General features: G+C 38.1%; 5 protein-coding genes, 1 non-coding gene and 2 pseudogenes across 9 annotated transcripts; 2 read left to right on the plus strand and 6 right to left on the minus strand.

Moving 5' to 3' along the window:
- Window positions 1-62: 62 nt before the first annotated feature.
- Window positions 63-1754, plus strand: LOC110224728. Its single transcript, XM_021011558.1, has 6 exons — window positions 63-158; window positions 274-529; window positions 604-822; window positions 924-1051; window positions 1196-1318; window positions 1438-1754. The coding sequence occupies exons 2-6, from the start codon at window positions 280-282 to the stop codon at window positions 1441-1443; spliced, it is 726 nt and encodes a 241-aa protein (XP_020867217.1). The 5' UTR covers window positions 63-158; window positions 274-279; the 3' UTR covers window positions 1444-1754.
- Window positions 1755-1811: 57 nt separating this feature from the next.
- On the plus strand, window positions 1812-6271 carry LOC9328436 (protein TIC110, chloroplastic). 4 transcript variants are annotated; one of them, XM_021011559.1, is made up of 16 exons: window positions 1812-2105; window positions 2216-2284; window positions 2380-2478; window positions 2608-2681; window positions 2965-3025; window positions 3103-3197; window positions 3688-3789; window positions 3886-3986; window positions 4141-4357; window positions 4680-4834; window positions 4975-5100; window positions 5207-5395; window positions 5583-5669; window positions 5760-5815; window positions 5905-5972; window positions 6256-6271. In XM_021011559.1, exons 7-14 carry the CDS (start codon window positions 3783-3785, stop codon window positions 5808-5810), a joined length of 933 nt encoding a protein of 310 aa, XP_020867218.1. In that variant the 5' UTR covers window positions 1812-2105; window positions 2216-2284; window positions 2380-2478; window positions 2608-2681; window positions 2965-3025; window positions 3103-3197; window positions 3688-3782; the 3' UTR covers window positions 5811-5815; window positions 5905-5972; window positions 6256-6271. The 4 variants fall into 4 exon arrangements, with proteins under 4 accessions (XP_020867218.1, XP_020867220.1, XP_020867219.1 ...); XM_021011561.1 differs by having other exon boundaries at window positions 3688-3720; XM_021011560.1 differs by having other exon boundaries at window positions 3103-3812.
- A 3657-nt stretch (window positions 6272-9928) lies between these two features.
- LOC110224559 lies at window positions 9929-10890 on the minus strand (annotated as a pseudogene).
- A 339-nt stretch (window positions 10891-11229) lies between these two features.
- Window positions 11230-11300, minus strand: TRNAG-GCC. Its single transcript has one exon. It is a non-coding gene; the product is annotated as a tRNA-Gly (tRNA).
- Window positions 11301-11502: 202 nt separating this feature from the next.
- On the minus strand, window positions 11503-13253 carry LOC110225263 (mitoferrin). The gene is given in 2 exon segments (XM_021014555.1): window positions 11503-13013; window positions 13016-13253. Coding segments are annotated over 2 exon segments (810 nt in total). The 5' UTR covers window positions 13236-13253; the 3' UTR covers window positions 11503-12423.
- A 59-nt stretch (window positions 13254-13312) lies between these two features.
- LOC9325695 lies at window positions 13313-13806 on the minus strand (the record flags this gene model as incomplete). The annotated part of the gene is made up of 1 exon (XM_021011636.1): window positions 13313-13806. A coding segment is annotated over one exon (213 nt), but the record flags the coding sequence as incomplete, so codon positions are not given.
- Window positions 13804-14236, minus strand: LOC110224745 (annotated as a pseudogene).
- A 102-nt stretch (window positions 14237-14338) lies between these two features.
- On the minus strand, window positions 14339-16724 carry LOC9328437 (mitoferrin). Its single transcript, XM_021011635.1, has 2 exons — window positions 15656-16724; window positions 14339-14755 (listed from the first exon to the last, which is right to left on the minus strand). Exons 1-2 carry the CDS (start codon window positions 16427-16429, stop codon window positions 14549-14551), a joined length of 981 nt encoding a protein of 326 aa, XP_020867294.1. The 5' UTR covers window positions 16430-16724; the 3' UTR covers window positions 14339-14548.
- Between the last annotated feature and the right edge of the window lie 269 nt (window positions 16725-16993).

Raw genomic sequence — 16993 nt, forward strand, 5'->3', positions numbered from 1 at the left:
ATCCAAGTATATACGATATAGAGAATTGAATCCATCGACTCATTGCGTAGAACCCTAGAAGTTATATATTTACCCTAATCGATATAGAGATCAAGTATCTATCTGAAAAGTTGTATTTGCGATCGAAACGATTAGCGGCGGTGTTACTCTCTCTCTTGGTGATCTAACCGTGTCTATCTATTTTTTCGAATACTTACCTGGTGTTTGATTCCCGTTCTAGATTGAAAACCAAGTTTTTGATTTTTTCTTTTTCTTTTTTTAAATGGTTTAAAGTCTTGAATGATGGAGCGTCCTCCTACAAGTGAGGTAGCTAGGGCTCCAATAGCGGTCTATTGGGACATGAAGATGTGTCCGGTTCCCTATGGCTATGATGCTCGTCGTGTGGGTCCGTTTATTGAATCGAATTTGAGGCAGTTAGGCTACACTGGTCCTATCACCATCACTGCTGTTGGCTTACTATCAGATGTCCCTGAACAGATCCTTGAAGCGCTCTTTTCCTCTGGAGTCTCTCTTTCTAACGTCCCCTACGGTTAGTATCTTCTCCATCCTTATTCCCTTATTTGTTTAGAGACTCTCTCAAGTCTTTATTTGTTTTTGAAACAGGTACCAGAGACGTGGCAACGCTTGTCTTGTTTCGTACTTTCGATTTTCCACCTCCAGCTAGTTTCATGGTCATATCCCATCCAGAAGATGCCGCTGTATTTCTTGACTTGGTAAGTGAGATAGGATACAACACTATTTTCCCGTTTCCACTCAAAGAAGCCGCTTCTCATCTAGAAGATGATGATGGAAAGCCCCTCTGGGAAAACTTTCTTCGGGCAGGTTTGTGTTTTCCCTCATCTCTCACTGTCTTCACTGTCTTCACTGTCTTGTTGTTGCTTAACTAGCTACCATTTCTTTCTTTTTTTGTTCCACATATACAGAGCCTCCTGAGGAGGATAAGTGCAGTGAAACAGGTCAATCCTGGGTTTGCCGTGTGTGCCATGGAGTTACTGGCCGAGACTTTCAAAGCTTTATGACTCATCTCTCTACTCCAAAACATATTTGGGAGGTAATTAAGCATCCCTAGCCAAGTTTTGTCATCTTCCAACTATATTTGACTCAAACAAGCTCTTAGCTCTTACCCAAAGTAGTTTATTTCCCTTCCTCACATGTAGTTTATTTTCCACTGGATGTACATTTGTTTTTCAAGCAGTTTCCGCGCTGGCATACCTATGCTACTAGCGGCAACCAAATCCCCTGTGTAAGCTCGGACGAATCGGTGGATGCTGTTGAAGAGGCTCCCCTTGATTCTTATCCCGAGAATGCTACTATCATGGTGAGTGAAGAAGCAAGCAAAAGGCCTGTTTTAATATCTGTCTGTATCTGTCTGAAAGCGTTGAGATATCTAATCTTTCGAATTCTGCGGTTTTCCTATTGAAAACTAAAACATTGTAGGCTTAGTAGCGAAAGCACAAGAAGAGGAGGACGTGAAGAAGAAGAATATGAAGAGTACATGGCCCTTGGTGTTGTTCTTCTCGAAGGCCTTCCCTTTCGTGTGGTGAATCGGACATTTGTTCTACTTGTAGCGGCAAATGTTGGGTTAACTTATAAGTCGTTTTTCTTTTTAAGTTATGGAGATCGGACATAGTAACCGTATGGTATGTTTGAAATGATCAATAATGTGACAAGTATGTTTTTATCTACGTGTGATAAAAAAAATATTAACACTAAAGCTCTTTGAATATTCGATAGTAAATGCCGGCTTATAGCTCTTTCTACAATTCTAAAATATGTTTTAAAACTGATCCTCCGTATATCTATCTTCTTCTTCTTCCCTTATCTACTTCTATTCGTTAAACACTACTACGAGCTTCTGCTTTCGACGACTGCTCGGATCCTTCTCAGCAGAGGGAACCATGAATCCTTCACTCGTCACCGCCATTAACGCTCCAATTTCACCTTCTCCTCTTCTTTCTCACTTGCTACCTTCTTACTCGCCGTCGTTATCGACTTTCGTTCCCTCGTAGCTCAGCTGCTTCCTCCGACCAATTATCAGCGAAGAATCTCGGTATCCATGGGAATAAGAAGGAGCTCACTGGATTGTGGAGAAAATGACGCCGCCGGTGAGGCTAGCCACTTCAGCTGTTGTTTTAGCTACTGGTTACGGCCTAGGGCTCCGGTGTAGTTGAGTGGATCTTGATTGCAGAATCACTGATTCCTTGGTGTTGTTTAGATTGGCCGCAGGATTTTTAGGCAAAGGCTTGAGACTGGGGAACGTGAAGGTGATGCAGAACAGCGTCGGGTGAGTCGCCAGCCCCTAGTATTCGTTAATTTTATCGTTGGATTGTTCAGAAAGAGAGCATAAGCGTGATCACAAGTTGTATGCTTCCAGTGCAGGCATTTATGAGGCTTGTATATGTTTCAGCTCTTGTGTTTGGAGATGCTTCATCCTTCCTTTTGCCTTGGAAGCGAGTATTGAAGGTCACAGATGCCCAGGTAGGCATTTCTAAGTCCTTCATACTTGTGATTTTTCGCAATAGTTGTTCTATGGGAAGTTGCATATTGGCAGCTTACTCCTACTTGGTAATCTCAAGTTCTGTGCTAATGTCTTGACCTCATTTCTAGGTTGAGATTGCTATTCGTGAAAATGCAAAGCAGCTGTATGCCCAACGGTTAAAAATTAAAATTAGTTGGTAGAGGTAATGTTGTTTATGTTTTACATTTTGAGATGGGAAGTAATGTTACATTTGTAGAACTGAGGAAGTCTGCTTGAGTTGGTTATATCAATTATTGTGGCACTTCTTTGTCCATTGGGTTTTGTAATATTCGTTTCTCAGCAACCTTAATTGTTGCTTCACATGGGACTGTAGTGATGTAATGAATTCTTATCATTTAACATTGATAATAGACAATGCTTAGCTTTTTTCATCAACTTAATGCATGGAAACTTACATGGTTATGTCTCTAAACATGTTCTTACAGATATTAACGTAGAAAACCTTGTGGACCTAAAGCACAACTATCATTCAAGCTCTCTGATGAGGTACTCTATTTCTTTGTGGCATTGACTTCCTGCTATCTCTGGTTGTACTTCTTCTGACAGTTTCTTCTCCCTCACAGCTTGCTGAAGACCTGTTTAGAGAGCATACTAGAAAAGTAGTCGTAGAGAACATTTCATCGGCACTCAGCATACTAAAATCCCGCACACTAGCAGCGTAAATCATTTTAACATATTGCTTACTGAATCATGCATAGAAAAGTCGTATAGAATAATCATAATCCATGTGAATTAGTTTGGTTTACACATTCAACTTTTTTTTATCTCTTGTACCAATTAGTTATGACTTCAGCTGTAGGCTTGGGTGGGTATACGTATTCCTTTGCTTGAACATTGAGTTTGGTCGGGTTGAAAAAGAGATTGAAGTTTTGGCTTTAGTTTTGAGTTTTGGTTATTGCAAAAACTGATTGGTCATATGATCCTCTTTTGCTTTTGTGAAGTGTCTTTTAGTTTTAAATAGTTTTAGGCTGTGAAGTGAAGTCATGAGATTTTAATTTTTAGGCGTTTTTGTATATTGTGATCATTAATAGTGGAAACAAATTGGATCATCTAGTATGTCTAGTATTTTTTTTTTTTTTCATCAGTATGTCTAGTTTATAGTAGTTTACAATGCATGTCATTTTAATAACCTGATTTTTTCCAAAAAGAGTTTGGCATCTGTCGTGGAAGAGCTTGAAAAGGTACTGGAGTTTAACAACCTGCTGGTTTCCTTGAAAAGTCATTCAGAGGCAGATCAATTTGCATGCGGGGTTGGCCCTATTTTTTTTGATAAGTGAAGATGCTTTTGACCTTCTCTTTTCTGAATAATAATTATTGGCTCTCAACCTTGGATCTATGTGGCTTAGGTGATGAGTCTGATTTTGAGAGGAGAATGGATGATTTAAAGCTCCTTTATAGAGCATATGTCACAGATGCTTTATCTGGTGGGCGCATAGCAGAAAACAAGGTAAACTTAAACCAGTTTTGTATAAGATATTATATACTAAAGCTTGGTTGCGAGTTCTTTAGGGAGCAGGTGTCTCAGATGCTGTATCCTCTATCCCAGTCCCTTGATTTTTTTTTTTTTTAAATTTCTGATTTTTCTTTCTGCTGAATGGTAGCTCGTGGCAATGAGCCAGCTTAGAAACATACTCGGACTGGGAAAACGAGAGGCTGAAGCTATTAGTGTTGATGTTACGTCCAAGGCATACCGTAAAAGACTTGCTAACGCTGTTTCTAATGGTGACCTTGAAGCACAAGACAGTAAAGCAAAATACCTTCAAAAGCTCTGCGAAGAGCTGCACTTTGATGCACAGATGGCAGGCGCAATCCATGAAGGTATACGTGGGACATTCCGTTCACCAATGAAACATTATGTTGTTATGTTATGCATGAGGTATACAGTTTGAATTGCCACAAAGTCGCCCAAATATAAGATGTGTCCATGGGTTAACTAAAATCTTATCAATTTAGTTGATGGCTTGTAAACCTGCTGGTTCCTTATTCTTGCAAGCTAGCTTTTAGTGTTGTAGATTTGGGTCTTAACAGACTTCCAACAAGTCTGGCGTTTCACAGGGTTACATGCTGTTACTTTACAGTTTTACTATCTGTTTTTGGTCTTTTTTCCTCAATCATCTGACAAGCACCTTCTCTTCTTCAGAAATCTATCGGCAGAAGCTTCAACAGTGTGTTATTGATGGAGAGCTGAGCGATGATAATGTTGCTGCTTTATTAAGGTTAAGAGTCATGCTCTGTATTCCCCAGCAAACTGTTGAGACAGCTCATGCAGAAATCTGTGGAACCATATTTGAAAAGGTAATCCAGTTATCCTCCCTTGTCCCTTTATCCTAGGTTTTTTGATGGTCTTGGGTCTTGGCAGTGCAATTTCCGGCTTCCTTCGCATCTTGTTGCTGAAAGGTTTACCTACATTTACTTTTTTGTTTGACCTTATCCAGGTTGTCAGGGAGGCAATTTCTTCTGGAGTGGATGGTTATGATGCTGAAACTCGCAAATCAGTAAGAAAGGCTGCACATGGTCTTCGGTTATCCAGAGAGACTGCCATGTGTATTGCTAGCAAGGCTGTGAGTATCACACTATTTACTTTCTCCATGTTTGGTATTAGGATTTGCTATTTTTTTCTGACTTCTCATAGCAGGACATGAAAAAAAAATCCCTTCATTAATGCAGGTCCGTATGGTTTTCACAAACTATATCAGACGAGCAAGAGCAGCAGAGAACCGCACTGAGTCAGCAAAGGAGCTCAAGAAGATGATTGCTTTCAACACGTTAGTTGTGACTGAAATGGTGACTGACATTAAGGGAGAATCTTCTGATAAGGCACCTGAGGAGGACCCTGCTGAAATGGTGGCTAAAGAGGTATGTACTTTTGAATTGAATTCGTTAAATGATTGTTTTGTCATTATTTTTAGTCGTAGTCTCAGAGATCCATCGTTCTTTCTTCATCCTATATCACTGCAAATTCTAAAATTATGGCCCTTTTACGAACTCATTAGTGTGTGATAGTCTGAAGCTTTTTGTCTTGTATCTCTCTCTACTTGTTTAGCCCGAGGACTGGGACGAGGAAGAAAACGGTCTCTGGGAACCTCCAAAGATCCCAAATCCTGCGTTCAAAGGTCCTTGGAAAGCAAAGGTTATTATTTGACAGTCATCAATGGTTATATAGATTACCACCTTTTCTTCTACACCATTTGACATTTCTCAAAACATTATTTTCCTACAGAATCAAGAACCCGAACTACAAGGGAAAATGGAAGAACCCATGGATAGATAATCCAGGCATGTTTCTGCATATTTAATGTGTATCTTCGTTTTGAGCTGGATTTCTTCTTGTAAATACTAAGCTTGAGCTTCTCGGTTTTGCACAGAATTTGAGGATGATCCAGATCTTTACGTTCTGAAGCCGATAAAATATGCAGGCATTGAAGTATGGCAGGTAAGTTCTAAAGCTTTCTTGAATTCAATCACATATAACCTTTATAATCACTACATCACCACCAGACATGGATGAACATTTATATAATAGTCACTGCCAGTTAGTTATTTTAACAATGCAGCTCGTACATATAGATCATCCAAATACTTAGGGTAGAACTTTTAGGATTAACACAAAACAAAAAGAAACAGAAAAGATCAGATAAAAGCCTTCATTTTAGACGAGCTAGGGACCAAAGTTATCTAGTGCATCTGGATGAAGACATTGATTTTTAATGCTGCAGGTGAAGGCTGGCTCTATCTTTGACAATATCTTGATCTGTGATGACCCGGAATATGCAAGAAGCATCGTGGATGACTATTTTGCCCAGCACAGGGAGGTAGATTTCCAAACCTTTGGATATTTTTTTGCTTGTTTTTTTGGATAAAATCGAAGTAGTTTTTCGATCTTAGGATTGTGTAGTAATTGCAAATGAGATTTTCTGCATACTTTTTATATACGAAAATGTCTTATTAGTAATTTGATATGCTATATACTTGGCCATACGCACCAGTCTGAGAAGGAGTTATTTGCGGAGGCTGAGAAAGAAAAGCTAGAGAAGATGAGGTTTGTAGTTTACAAACAAGTTCTTGTTCCCTTTTCAAATCTTCTCTGTATATCTTAGTTACGAGCATGGCCATACAAATCGATGTTTACAGGAAGCTCGGAAAGCACGGGAAGAAGGTGAACGCAGGCGGAAGGAAAGGGACCACCGGTATGGAGACAGGAGGAGGCGTTACAAACGAGTAAGTAAAGTACATATGGAGACCTAATGAATATATTCTATAGTTTTTCACCTTCTCAACTCTGTTATATCTGGGGACCAAGTGAGTGAATATAGTTGCAAATGGTTTGTTTTTGTTTTGCAGCCGAATCCACGTGATTACATGGATGATTACCATGTAAGTGGTTTTCTTCTATCTCAAACACTTAAAAAAAAACTGGTTTATGCATTTTAGTACTGAATCATCTTAATTTTTCTAAACTTGGTATGATTCTGAATTTCGTGTAGGATGAGCTGTAAGGCGCAGTGGTGGACATTTGGAAAGCATTGGGGAAAGTAACTATATTTTGCTCAATATGTGTGATTGTAATTTCATAATCTGTAACCTTTTGTATTCGTATTCTTATAATGTATTTTGGCATGAAATCTTGACTTGTTATTTTGCTTTCAATACAAACTTTCTAAAATTGGCAAGAACGACAAACTACCATGCGGTGATCTGTGAATTTTGATAGAAGTGGTAATATTCAATTTTTACCACAGCTAATCTCTTTGCATCCTCATAAAGAAAATAGTTGAGTTGAACTGAGGTTTGCGTTTCTTAGTGAAAAATAAAATAAAAATGGAGACCTATAGCTACAAAGTGTGGTGTGGTGAAGGTAACCACGTACATTTGGAGGAATTAATGTGAATACATTTTTAGAAGTCGTAGACTCCAATAACAGTAGGTGAAAATTAGCCAAAACTAAGTAATTGTGTAGTGTGTAGACGTTTGTGATTAAGTTTAAGAGGAGATCTATGTGAAGCTTGTTTACTGCTTTCTAATGCATTGGTTTACTCTTGTTTTATGAAGCTTGTTTGATGTTTATCACCGACATCGTCTCATGCATATCGGACACTCGTCGTCCCTCAAAAAAAAAAAATATTGATCCTAAAACATTGAAAATTCTATTTCATATAAGATAATCGCCAGTCGCAAATGGTAATCACCCATAACATATAGCTTAAAACTTAAAAGGTTGTTTTAGTGTCACTATACAGATTCAATTCACACAATATTATTAATTTATTGTTGAATAGAGAGACAAATCGTCAAATGCTACTTCACCTAGCTAATCGTCAAATGTCTTTTGTTTGTTCTTTAGTGGTTCGTTTAATCTGGAACGTCCTTATAACAAGAAATATATCTACTTAATTAACTATGGAATTACAATAGTATTCAATTGATATAAGTAATCTATATATATATAATGGGAGAATTATCTCTCCATCTAAGCTATCCACATCATTATCCATGTCATCCTATTTTAATTTTTTGTGAGGTCCACATATATTATTTATTAAAATAATAAACATTACAACTAAAATTTCATTCACACACTTCATATTATTATCTTTTATTAAATAAATAATAATAATTTTCTATATATATAATGGGAGAGTTATCTCTCCATCTAAGCTATCCACATCATCCATGTCATCCTATTTTAATTTTTTGTGAGATCCACATATATTATTTATTAAAATAATAAACATTACAACTAAAATTTCATTCACACACTTCATATTATTATCTTTCATTAAATAAATAATAATAATTTACAAAAAATAAAATTAAATATTAATAGAAAACGAAAAAATAAATATTTTAAACAAAATATGAAAATTTTGAATAGAGATTGAATAAGTATAAAATTAGCTAATTATATCTTAACATAATATCACTTCCACAATAACAAAATATAAATAAAGAAGGTTATCATATATCTTAATGGTACAATAATTATTTTTGAGAGTTATAATTATTTAGTATAATAAAGAAAAAAATTAATAAATTTAAAGGTTCTTACTTAAAATAAAAAGTAATACACAATTAAAATTTGAGAATATATTTGGTAATGTTAAAGTATCAATTCGTGATACCGATTAAAATATAAGAAAATTTGAGTATGTGCTATATATTATTATTTGTAATTATAATATAATATAAACAATTGGTATTTTTTAAACAAATGAATAGCCAAAAAGAGGAAAAACTATATATTAATCAGTGTTTAGGAAATTAACAAAGATTGAAAAAATTAAGGTGATTTAAAATAAAACAAAAAACTATTCTGGACATCACAAATAAAAATAAAATATTCTAATCAATAAAAAAACTGTAAGAATAATATTTGAGAATGATATTTGGAACTTAGAGTAGTGATAGTAATGGTAGATCGAAGAGTTTTTATTTAGAAATAAAGAAGATTTTGTTTTTGGGAAAAACAATTTTAAAATTACACATTTGTAAGTTACACATTTTAGAAAAATCAAATTTAATAATATTATCTAAAATCATAATATATGTCAACTTATATATGTGAAATGAGAATTTTCTTATTTTCAAACGATCAAGATAAAAGTGCAAGATTTGACGTTGAAATCTGATGTATGTGGTTATAAATGAGTTCATAAATGAGATTTGTTCTCGATAAAGCAATTTCACATGCACCAAATCATGGTTAAAGAAACTTCATGACAAATATCTCTCCAATATATTTTAACTTTCACTTAAATGAAGAAGACCATGCAACTTATAAAAAAATTGAATATTGAAATATAGTAAATAGCAAATAGATATAATCTGTTTTGGGAACCAATTCGTAGTCGAATATATTACATGTGATTCATTAGATGGTGAAAAAAGAGTAGGTGTCGAGAGACGACGAGTGAATCATCGAAGATAACAAGAGAAATGTAGTGAACAACATAATTATTTTCTAAACTTTGGACTAAGAATGCAAATGATTAAAATAAAATCTCTTCAAATTCGAATGATTATATTTATATTAAAAATACGCATTGATAAAAAAAAATTGAATTAAAATCCCGCGCAACGATTGAATTAAAATCCCGCGCAATTGAATTAAAAAATACGCATTGATAAAAAAAAATGCAAATGATTAAAATAAAACCTTTTCAAGACAAGAACCAGACTCTCATGTTCAAGATCCAAACTTTATCGCCATATTTGTCATCATGAACAAAATAAAGCATCAGAAGGTTTCAGACAAGATCCAGATGTAGTTGAATGAGGCCATACTTTGAACTCTATGTATGTACGTATCTATGTATATATGTATGTGAATCAGTAGAAACAACATTACATACTATATTCATCAAGTAAAGGTTTTTGTATAGCAAAATACTAACTTAAAGAGTGGTGAAATTCTCTGGTTTTTGTATTGAATGTTTAGAAGTCACATTGATGAACAACATTGAGAAAGATGTTGAAAGGAAACAAAGTATCGAGAGATTGGAGAAACTAGTGTTTAGTTTATTGAGAAAGATGTTGAAAGGAAACAAAGTATCGAGAGATTGGAGAAACTAGTGTTTAGTTTATTGAGAAAGATGTTGAAAGGAAACAAAGTATCGAGAGATTGGAGAAACTAGTGTTTAGTTTATTGAGAAAGATGTTGAAAGGAAACAAAGTATCGAGAGATTGGAGAAACTAGTGTTTAGTTTATTGAGAAAGATGTTGAAAGGAAACAAAGTATCGAGAGATTGGAGAACCTAGTGTTTAGTTTATTGAGACGTGGATCTCAATCTTCGAAGCTGATCAATCCAACGATCTTCATTAACATCGGAGGCCCAATCAGGAGCCGTTCCAGGGAACGAGATGGCTCGCATTGCCTCCATAACCCTAACGGCGTTCTCCGCCACTAACGGCGATCTTCGACGCCGTTCGTCCTCTTCAAATGCTCTACGGATCTCCGTCTCTGTTTCTTCTTCGCTCTCTCCGTCTTCGTTTATTCTAATAGAAGAGATTCCGGAAGATAACTGTCATCTTCTTCATAGTCATCGGCGTTATCTAGATCGACGGCTGAGATCGGTTCGTAATAGTCTTGTGAATCTTCGACGGAATTAGAATCGAAATCGCTACCAGCGTTGTTGTTCTCTGCAAACAAATGCATCTGGTTAACCAATTAAAGTAGATCCCAATTTCCGACAATCCGAAGAAACAAATCTGTTTTATCCTCATAAGAATTAAACAGAAGAAGAAGGAGAGTAGAAGAACCTTCCATAGAAGCTTCGATCGCCTGGCGACGAGAGGGAAGCAACTGCTTCTGCGACAGTTTGAGATGGGAACGCGTTATGTCGGAGGTTGAACTGAAAAAGACGATTAAGTTGTATTACACTGAGTTGACTCGGATTCCCCTATAAAGCCCATATTAAAGATGCCCACCATATGAGGCCCAATAATGAATCAAAGTTAGGACCTTAGTTTGGCATTGGTTGGATTTGGAACTTGAAACTTGAAGCAGACAAATTGTCGGAGTGTGAGATATCAAATACTGTATACAAATTTTTACGGTGTTGGGGATATTCTAGAAACATCAAAGATTAGAAAAAAAAAAAGGAAGAGCTCAGGAGTGTGGCTATATCATCTGAGAAATCAAAAGAATGCGAAGGACCCAACCAACGCTGAAGCCAATTTCATCACTGCTCATATGCACCAGCTGGTAATCGAACCCGGGTCTGTACCGTGGCAGGGTACTATTCTACCACTAGACCACTGGCGCTTATTGCTGGTTTACTTAAATTTCATGTTTATATAGTGTTACCGAAATAAAGTTACCTTCACACTTGTCCAGCGCCGTCTCTCACCATCACACGTATATATATCTCTTGATCTAATTTGCTATCACAATTTTGGAAGTATCATGGTTTTATAAAAACTGTAGCAAAGTTAGCCATTCATGTGAACTGGATTTTTGGGGAGATCAAATCAAGATAAACAAAGCTTAAAGACTTGGTAGTTGTTATATTGATTCGCTGTCTCATCTGTTTGATCTTTATCAGGCCTTTATTGAATCGCCGTTGAGGTCCTGAAAGAAAGATTTGGCCGCCTCGTAAGTGGACCAACAGATGGCTGTTGCAGATGCATGGATGAGCATTCTGGGGAGGCATCCCCTGTAAAGTGCCATAAACCCTTCATATTTCACAATGGATATGAACACACGGCTCAATGAAACCCTAGTGACATGCTGCACATGACCAAATAAGTTATGAGAAGAAGAAGAAGATCATACTATGTCTGGCCAGCTCAATTAGTTAGTTACACACATCTTAAAGTCCCTTTTATTAAACACTCTCAACATCAATATTTACGCCATTAACTTGCTGATATTTACGTTCATTGTCTACTTTTGTTTTTGCTTTTACATTTTGTGTGTGTGTGTGTGTTTTCCTTAAATAATCCACAACCTTCAAAGAAATGTTCAGATGTGGGTCAATCACCTTAGAAGGGTCCGTTGGCTGAGAAAGCGTCATCCTTATAATACCCAGCGGCCAAGTCAGAGCAACTGCCAATCTGTTGGTTTAAGCTTGAAAGAGGCTTAAACCGGAGGTTACTTAAACTGCAAGATGTCGGTTTATTGAAGAGATAAAGACTAATTCTTTAGGAGTTATCTAGAGAATATTATGTAATCCTAATTGAGTTATGATTAGGTTTAGAGGTTGTGGCTATATAAGCATATATCGAGTTGTGATATAGCTTATGAGATTGAGATAGAGAGTTTTATGTGTTTAAGGTTTTTGAGAAAGAGAGTTTGTTTGAGAGTTTGAGTTCTTGAGATTAATAAAGATAGTTATTCTTTAAAGCTTTGTGTTCTTAATCTCTACTTTGAATTCTAGAGTTATTCTTTAAAGAGTTGTTCTTATATTGTGTTTGATTCTATACAATCCACCGGCGGTGGCTCCTGCAGTGGCATGAACCAACCACCAACCCTTCTTTTTCGGTGATATCTCTACCAGTTTCCTCTTGGCTGCCTTGTATGTCACAAAATGAACGGCAGAAGAATACACATTCATCCGAATCCCCGTTCTGTAAAAAGTGTAGAACCTACTGATCCCTTCCTCACAAGTCACCCTTTTGACGCAATCCCAGACGCCTTTGTAGTTCCCGAACCCACTCTGCTGCCTCAGCTTCGCCATATCCACGGGAGTTGAAACGGCATAACTCCATACAGCCGCGAAGGCGCCGGAAATCGCATGGACCACAGAGTTGTTTGGATTCCCGGCAGACAAGAACTTCTTGGATACTTCGTAGAAGGAGAAATAAATGAAGTGAGCGGGTCCCATGGCTCCATGCCTCATAGACCATATCCCACAGTACAGAGCCGATGGTCCTTCCGTTTGGATTACCGAACGCAAAGCCTGCCGGAATCCGACATGTCTTTGCGAATACGAACGATTAATGATACGTTGATTAATGATGCGAACAGGAAACATCGCATGTGCTTGACGGAACCAGCAACTGAACCAGCAATCATCAACTGCCAGAACTGGAGGTCTTGTTCCTTAAATTTTGGTGCCGTTAAAGTTTCCACTGCCATATTGAGAATGTTTGGAGCAATGACGCTATGATGATACAAAACCTGAAGATTAACCCCCAGAAATCTGACCAGAGAATTTGGGAGACAGACAATTAAACGCGCAGACTGGAGACAACTCATGTGGATCGTGGTCTACATTTTCTCTAAGTTTTTTTTTTTTTTTTTTTTTTTTTTTTTTTTTTTTTTTTTTTTAAAGAAAACTATTATTATATTTATCTCCCAAATGGGCTTGGGCCGAATCTACAAAAGTCCAGTCCAGTTACAAAATACGAAATCGACAGTTCACCGGAAAAACAAAAGAAGCTCGCCGTTTGTTGATAGATGCCCGCAGAGCTACCGGAGCCTGAAATCCGGCGGGCTCAAGACCCAGAGTTTTGTGGCTGCAACCGAAGACAGTGAAATTTCGGCGAAAGAGACCGGTTTCCGCCATCAATTTCATGCCTCCGACGAACCAACCCACCACAAGTCTCCCGGAAAGCTAGACACTCCGACTAAGCACATCGACGGAATCAGATCCTGAAGAAGCAATCCGACTCACTGGACGGAAACCCCTCTCTTCCAGACCGGCAAAACACACCAAGATCCCTGAGCTTTGGCGAATCGATCCGGCTCGATGGATGCTAAGTTGTGGCGGATCTAAAGGATGGTGGCTCAAATCCAAACCCTTACACCCGACATCCACAACCGCCCTCTAAGATCCTATGGATCTGCAGCTAACCACCGAGCAAACAACGAACCCACCTTAATCCCCCCAACTTCCGCCGTGAACGCAGCTTGAGACTGACGGTTGAGCCGGAGGAACTGAAGCCACTCACGACGTCCCAACCATGAGAGAACCGCTGCAGTAGCCCTCCTCCATCAGACCCGAGCCACCTCCACGTCAAAGGGAAAACGCCACACCACCGTTGACAGAGAAACGCGCTGGCTCACTCCTGGACCGCTTTTGAGTAGATTCGACCGACATTGAAGAACAAAACAGAAAAGAAACTTAGATCTGAGAAATGAAAATCGTCTTCACGAGAGAGAAAAAGACACGACTTACGAGGCAACGATTGTGCCTTTTTTCCCATTTTCTCTAAGTTACCTAGTCCATGATGCAAAAGGATTTGAATGTTCCTCCAAAATCATTTATTTTTCTACAAGTTGTTATTTATTTATCGGCAGTAATAAGGCTCCCCGATATGTGTATCGCTGCAATATCTAGTACGTTTAATATATAAGTATGCCTCGTTAAGTTATTTATTAGAAATTTGGAAGGAACATAGTTTTGTACAACTCTAATCAAAATTTCTCGACGACAGCATCATCAACACAAACCTGGAAAATATATAATCTAAAAATGACTTCATAGAAAACCTGAGAGAGCTATGTTACAAACAAATAAGAAAAGCAGGATCCTCAAGAGTGTGAATAGCCTAACCCTTTGTCTTTTTTCAGGCAGTGTTTGAATCGCCATTGAAGTCTTGAAAGAAAGATTTAACTCCTTCATAAGTGGACCAACAGATTGCTGCTGCAGGAGCATGGAAGAGCATTCTCGGGAGCCATCCCCTTAGAAGTCCTCTGTATCCATCTTTTTTCACTATCGTTCTCAGGACATGGCTAATCGAACCACTAGTGAAGCGGTCGCATCCACACACACCCTGCACATTACGACAGATGATTGAGGCCATATTTCACACATTTTAGAGCAAAGAATCATGGATATGGCTGATCGTGACATTGCTGTATCTTAAACTCTATGCTAGGTCAATAAGATTCTTGCAAAAGATGTCTAAGCTCGAGCAAGAAACACTAATATTCATGATGCAACACTACAAATAATCAAAAACATATATGCAAAAGATATACAAGTACTATACACTAGAGAGCTTTAACATATCTTGAAATGCTAAAGCTAGACCCGAAATTATTTGATCCCTCCCCATCTTTCACCTCATAAGATCACGTTTGAAACGAAACAAATTGAAATTATTCCTACATACAATATTGCTACAGTAATATAAGGCGCACCGCAGTAAGACCGAATTAATGATAGCTCAACTGCGAAATTTCATTGCCTGAAACCATAAAACACACTCTACCTCGAACCTACTGGTAAAAATATTGAAACCAAATAACTAATCTTCCTTCAACACTAGCTCTATGCGATTGTCAAACATTGGGAAACTTCAAGTTAAACCACAAAATTATGTTGCAGCCCTAGCACATGATTACCATCTGCCAGTAATCTGATAGTTCTTTTCACACAAGTCATTATTCACAAAATACAACATCTAACCACTCAAGTGAAACAACGCCATCTAAGAAGCTTTAGACCTTCACATAGACTCAAAATCCTACATATATGGATCAAGTTTCGAGACTAAAAGCATCATCTAAAGAAGCATTCTGCAGCACTGCACACATCAAGAAGCACAACACATCTATCGTTTACCAGTAACACCACTGTGTACCTAATCACATCGCCTCCATTATTCTATCCAAAGATGTAGAGATTAGAGACAAAGAGCAACCAATCATAGAGAGAAGGAATCATTCACCTGACATTGCAACTGCGTCTTGACAACATCAAGCGGCGTGGTCACAGCAGCTGCCAATCCACCAGCAGCAGCTCCAGCAGTGGCATGAACCAACCAACCTTCCTCATCACTAACTCTTTCCGGCGAAAACTCAATCAATCCCTTCTTAGCCGCCTCATACGTCGCAAAGTGAACAGCCGTAAAAGGCGCGTTCATCAGAACCGTCGTCCTATAAGAAGCATAGAACGCACCAATCCCTTCCTCACGCAAAACCCTCTTAACACAATCCCAAACGCCTTTATAAGTCCCTTCACCCATCTGCAACCTCTGCTTCACCATATCCATGGGAGTAAAAACAGCATCGCTTGATATAGTAGCGAATACACCTGAGATAGCATGCGCGACGGAATTGTTCTGATTCCCGGCGGATAAATACTTCTTCGATACCTCGTAAAAGGAGAAGTAAACGGCGTGAGCAGGTCCAGCGCCGAGACCCATAGCCCAAATCCCTCGATACAGAGCTGAAGGTCCTTCCTTTTGGATAATCGAACGGAAAGCTTGCCGGATTCCGACGGGTTTTAACGGACATGGACGGAGCGCTTGCATATGGGTCTTCACGGTATCGACGGGAAACATCGCCATGTGTTCGACGGAGCCAGCAATCGAACCAGCAATCATGAATTGCCAGAACTTAAGACCGTCATGAGCGATTTCCGGTTTAAAATCCGGTGTCTGAGAAACCTGCCGGAGATCAGGTTCCTGGAATTTGGGTACGGTTGTAGCCTCCGTAGCCATTTAGGGATTGTGGAGTAGATCGGGAGGCACTAGGCACTCGGCGGCGGGGACAAAATCTAGAGTAAAAGTAGGGTTTTTGAGGAATGGGTGGAGCAAATCGGAATGTGAATCACCGACGAAGAGAGACGGTGGTAACACAGACGTGATGGGGGAATTTGATGTGGTTGACTACATTATCTCCTAACATAGTTTTGTTTTTATCTCTAGGTTATCAACTTCTCCTTGCTGTCGTCAAAGGTTTGATCTTTCTTCCACAATTTTTATTTCAGGTGGACAAATTCGAACCGGAACTCTGTTACTCTAAATTCGTGACTTTAATTGGTTGACACGTCAGCAAGTTGCTGTTTTTTTTTTCTTTTGTAAAGCTGATGAGAAAGGAATAGATCATGAACAAAGAAGTTACCAATCGGCAAAACAAGCTCAATCAGAACAAGAACAAAACCATACAACACCATTATTACTCTTCTGTTATCTTCGTTTACCTCTTTCTCGCCATTATAAAAGTTTGATCTCTTTATGTCACCAATCGGATAAATTAACTTTCTCTTATTTAGTTTTTTACTT

This window comes from Arabidopsis lyrata (genome assembly GCF_000004255.2).
Source record: "Arabidopsis lyrata subsp. lyrata unplaced genomic scaffold ARALYscaffold_1, whole genome shotgun sequence".
NCBI classification, from domain to species: domain Eukaryota; kingdom Viridiplantae; phylum Streptophyta; class Magnoliopsida; order Brassicales; family Brassicaceae; genus Arabidopsis; species Arabidopsis lyrata.

What these genes read in the sequence shown, in the direction of transcription:
- LOC110224728 (XM_021011558.1), top strand. Translation starts at nt 280, where the DNA reads ATGATGGAGCGTCCTCCTACAAGTGAGGTAGCTAGGGCTCCAATAGCG. An exon ending in GGAAAACTTTCTTCGGGCAG is followed by an intron (nt 823 to 923) that starts GTTTGTGTTTTC and finishes CCACATATACAG; the next exon opens with AGCCTCCTGAGGAGGATAAG. An exon ending in CTCCAAAACATATTTGGGAG is followed by an intron (nt 1,052 to 1,195) that starts GTAATTAAGCAT and finishes TTTTTCAAGCAG; the next exon opens with TTTCCGCGCTGGCATACCTA.
- LOC9328437 (XM_021011635.1), bottom strand. Translation starts at nt 16,429, where the DNA reads ATGGCTACGGAGGCTACAACCGTACCCAAATTCCAGGAACCTGATCTC. An exon ending in AGACGCAGTTGCAATGTCAG is followed by an intron (nt 14,756 to 15,655) that starts GTGAATGATTCC and finishes CGTAATGTGCAG; the next exon opens with GGTGTGTGTGGATGCGACCG.
- LOC9328436 (XM_021011559.1), top strand. An exon ending in GTGGAACCATATTTGAAAAG is followed by an intron (nt 4,835 to 4,974) that starts GTAATCCAGTTA and finishes GACCTTATCCAG; the next exon opens with GTTGTCAGGGAGGCAATTTC. An exon ending in CTGAAATGGTGGCTAAAGAG is followed by an intron (nt 5,396 to 5,582) that starts GTATGTACTTTT and finishes CTACTTGTTTAG; the next exon opens with CCCGAGGACTGGGACGAGGA.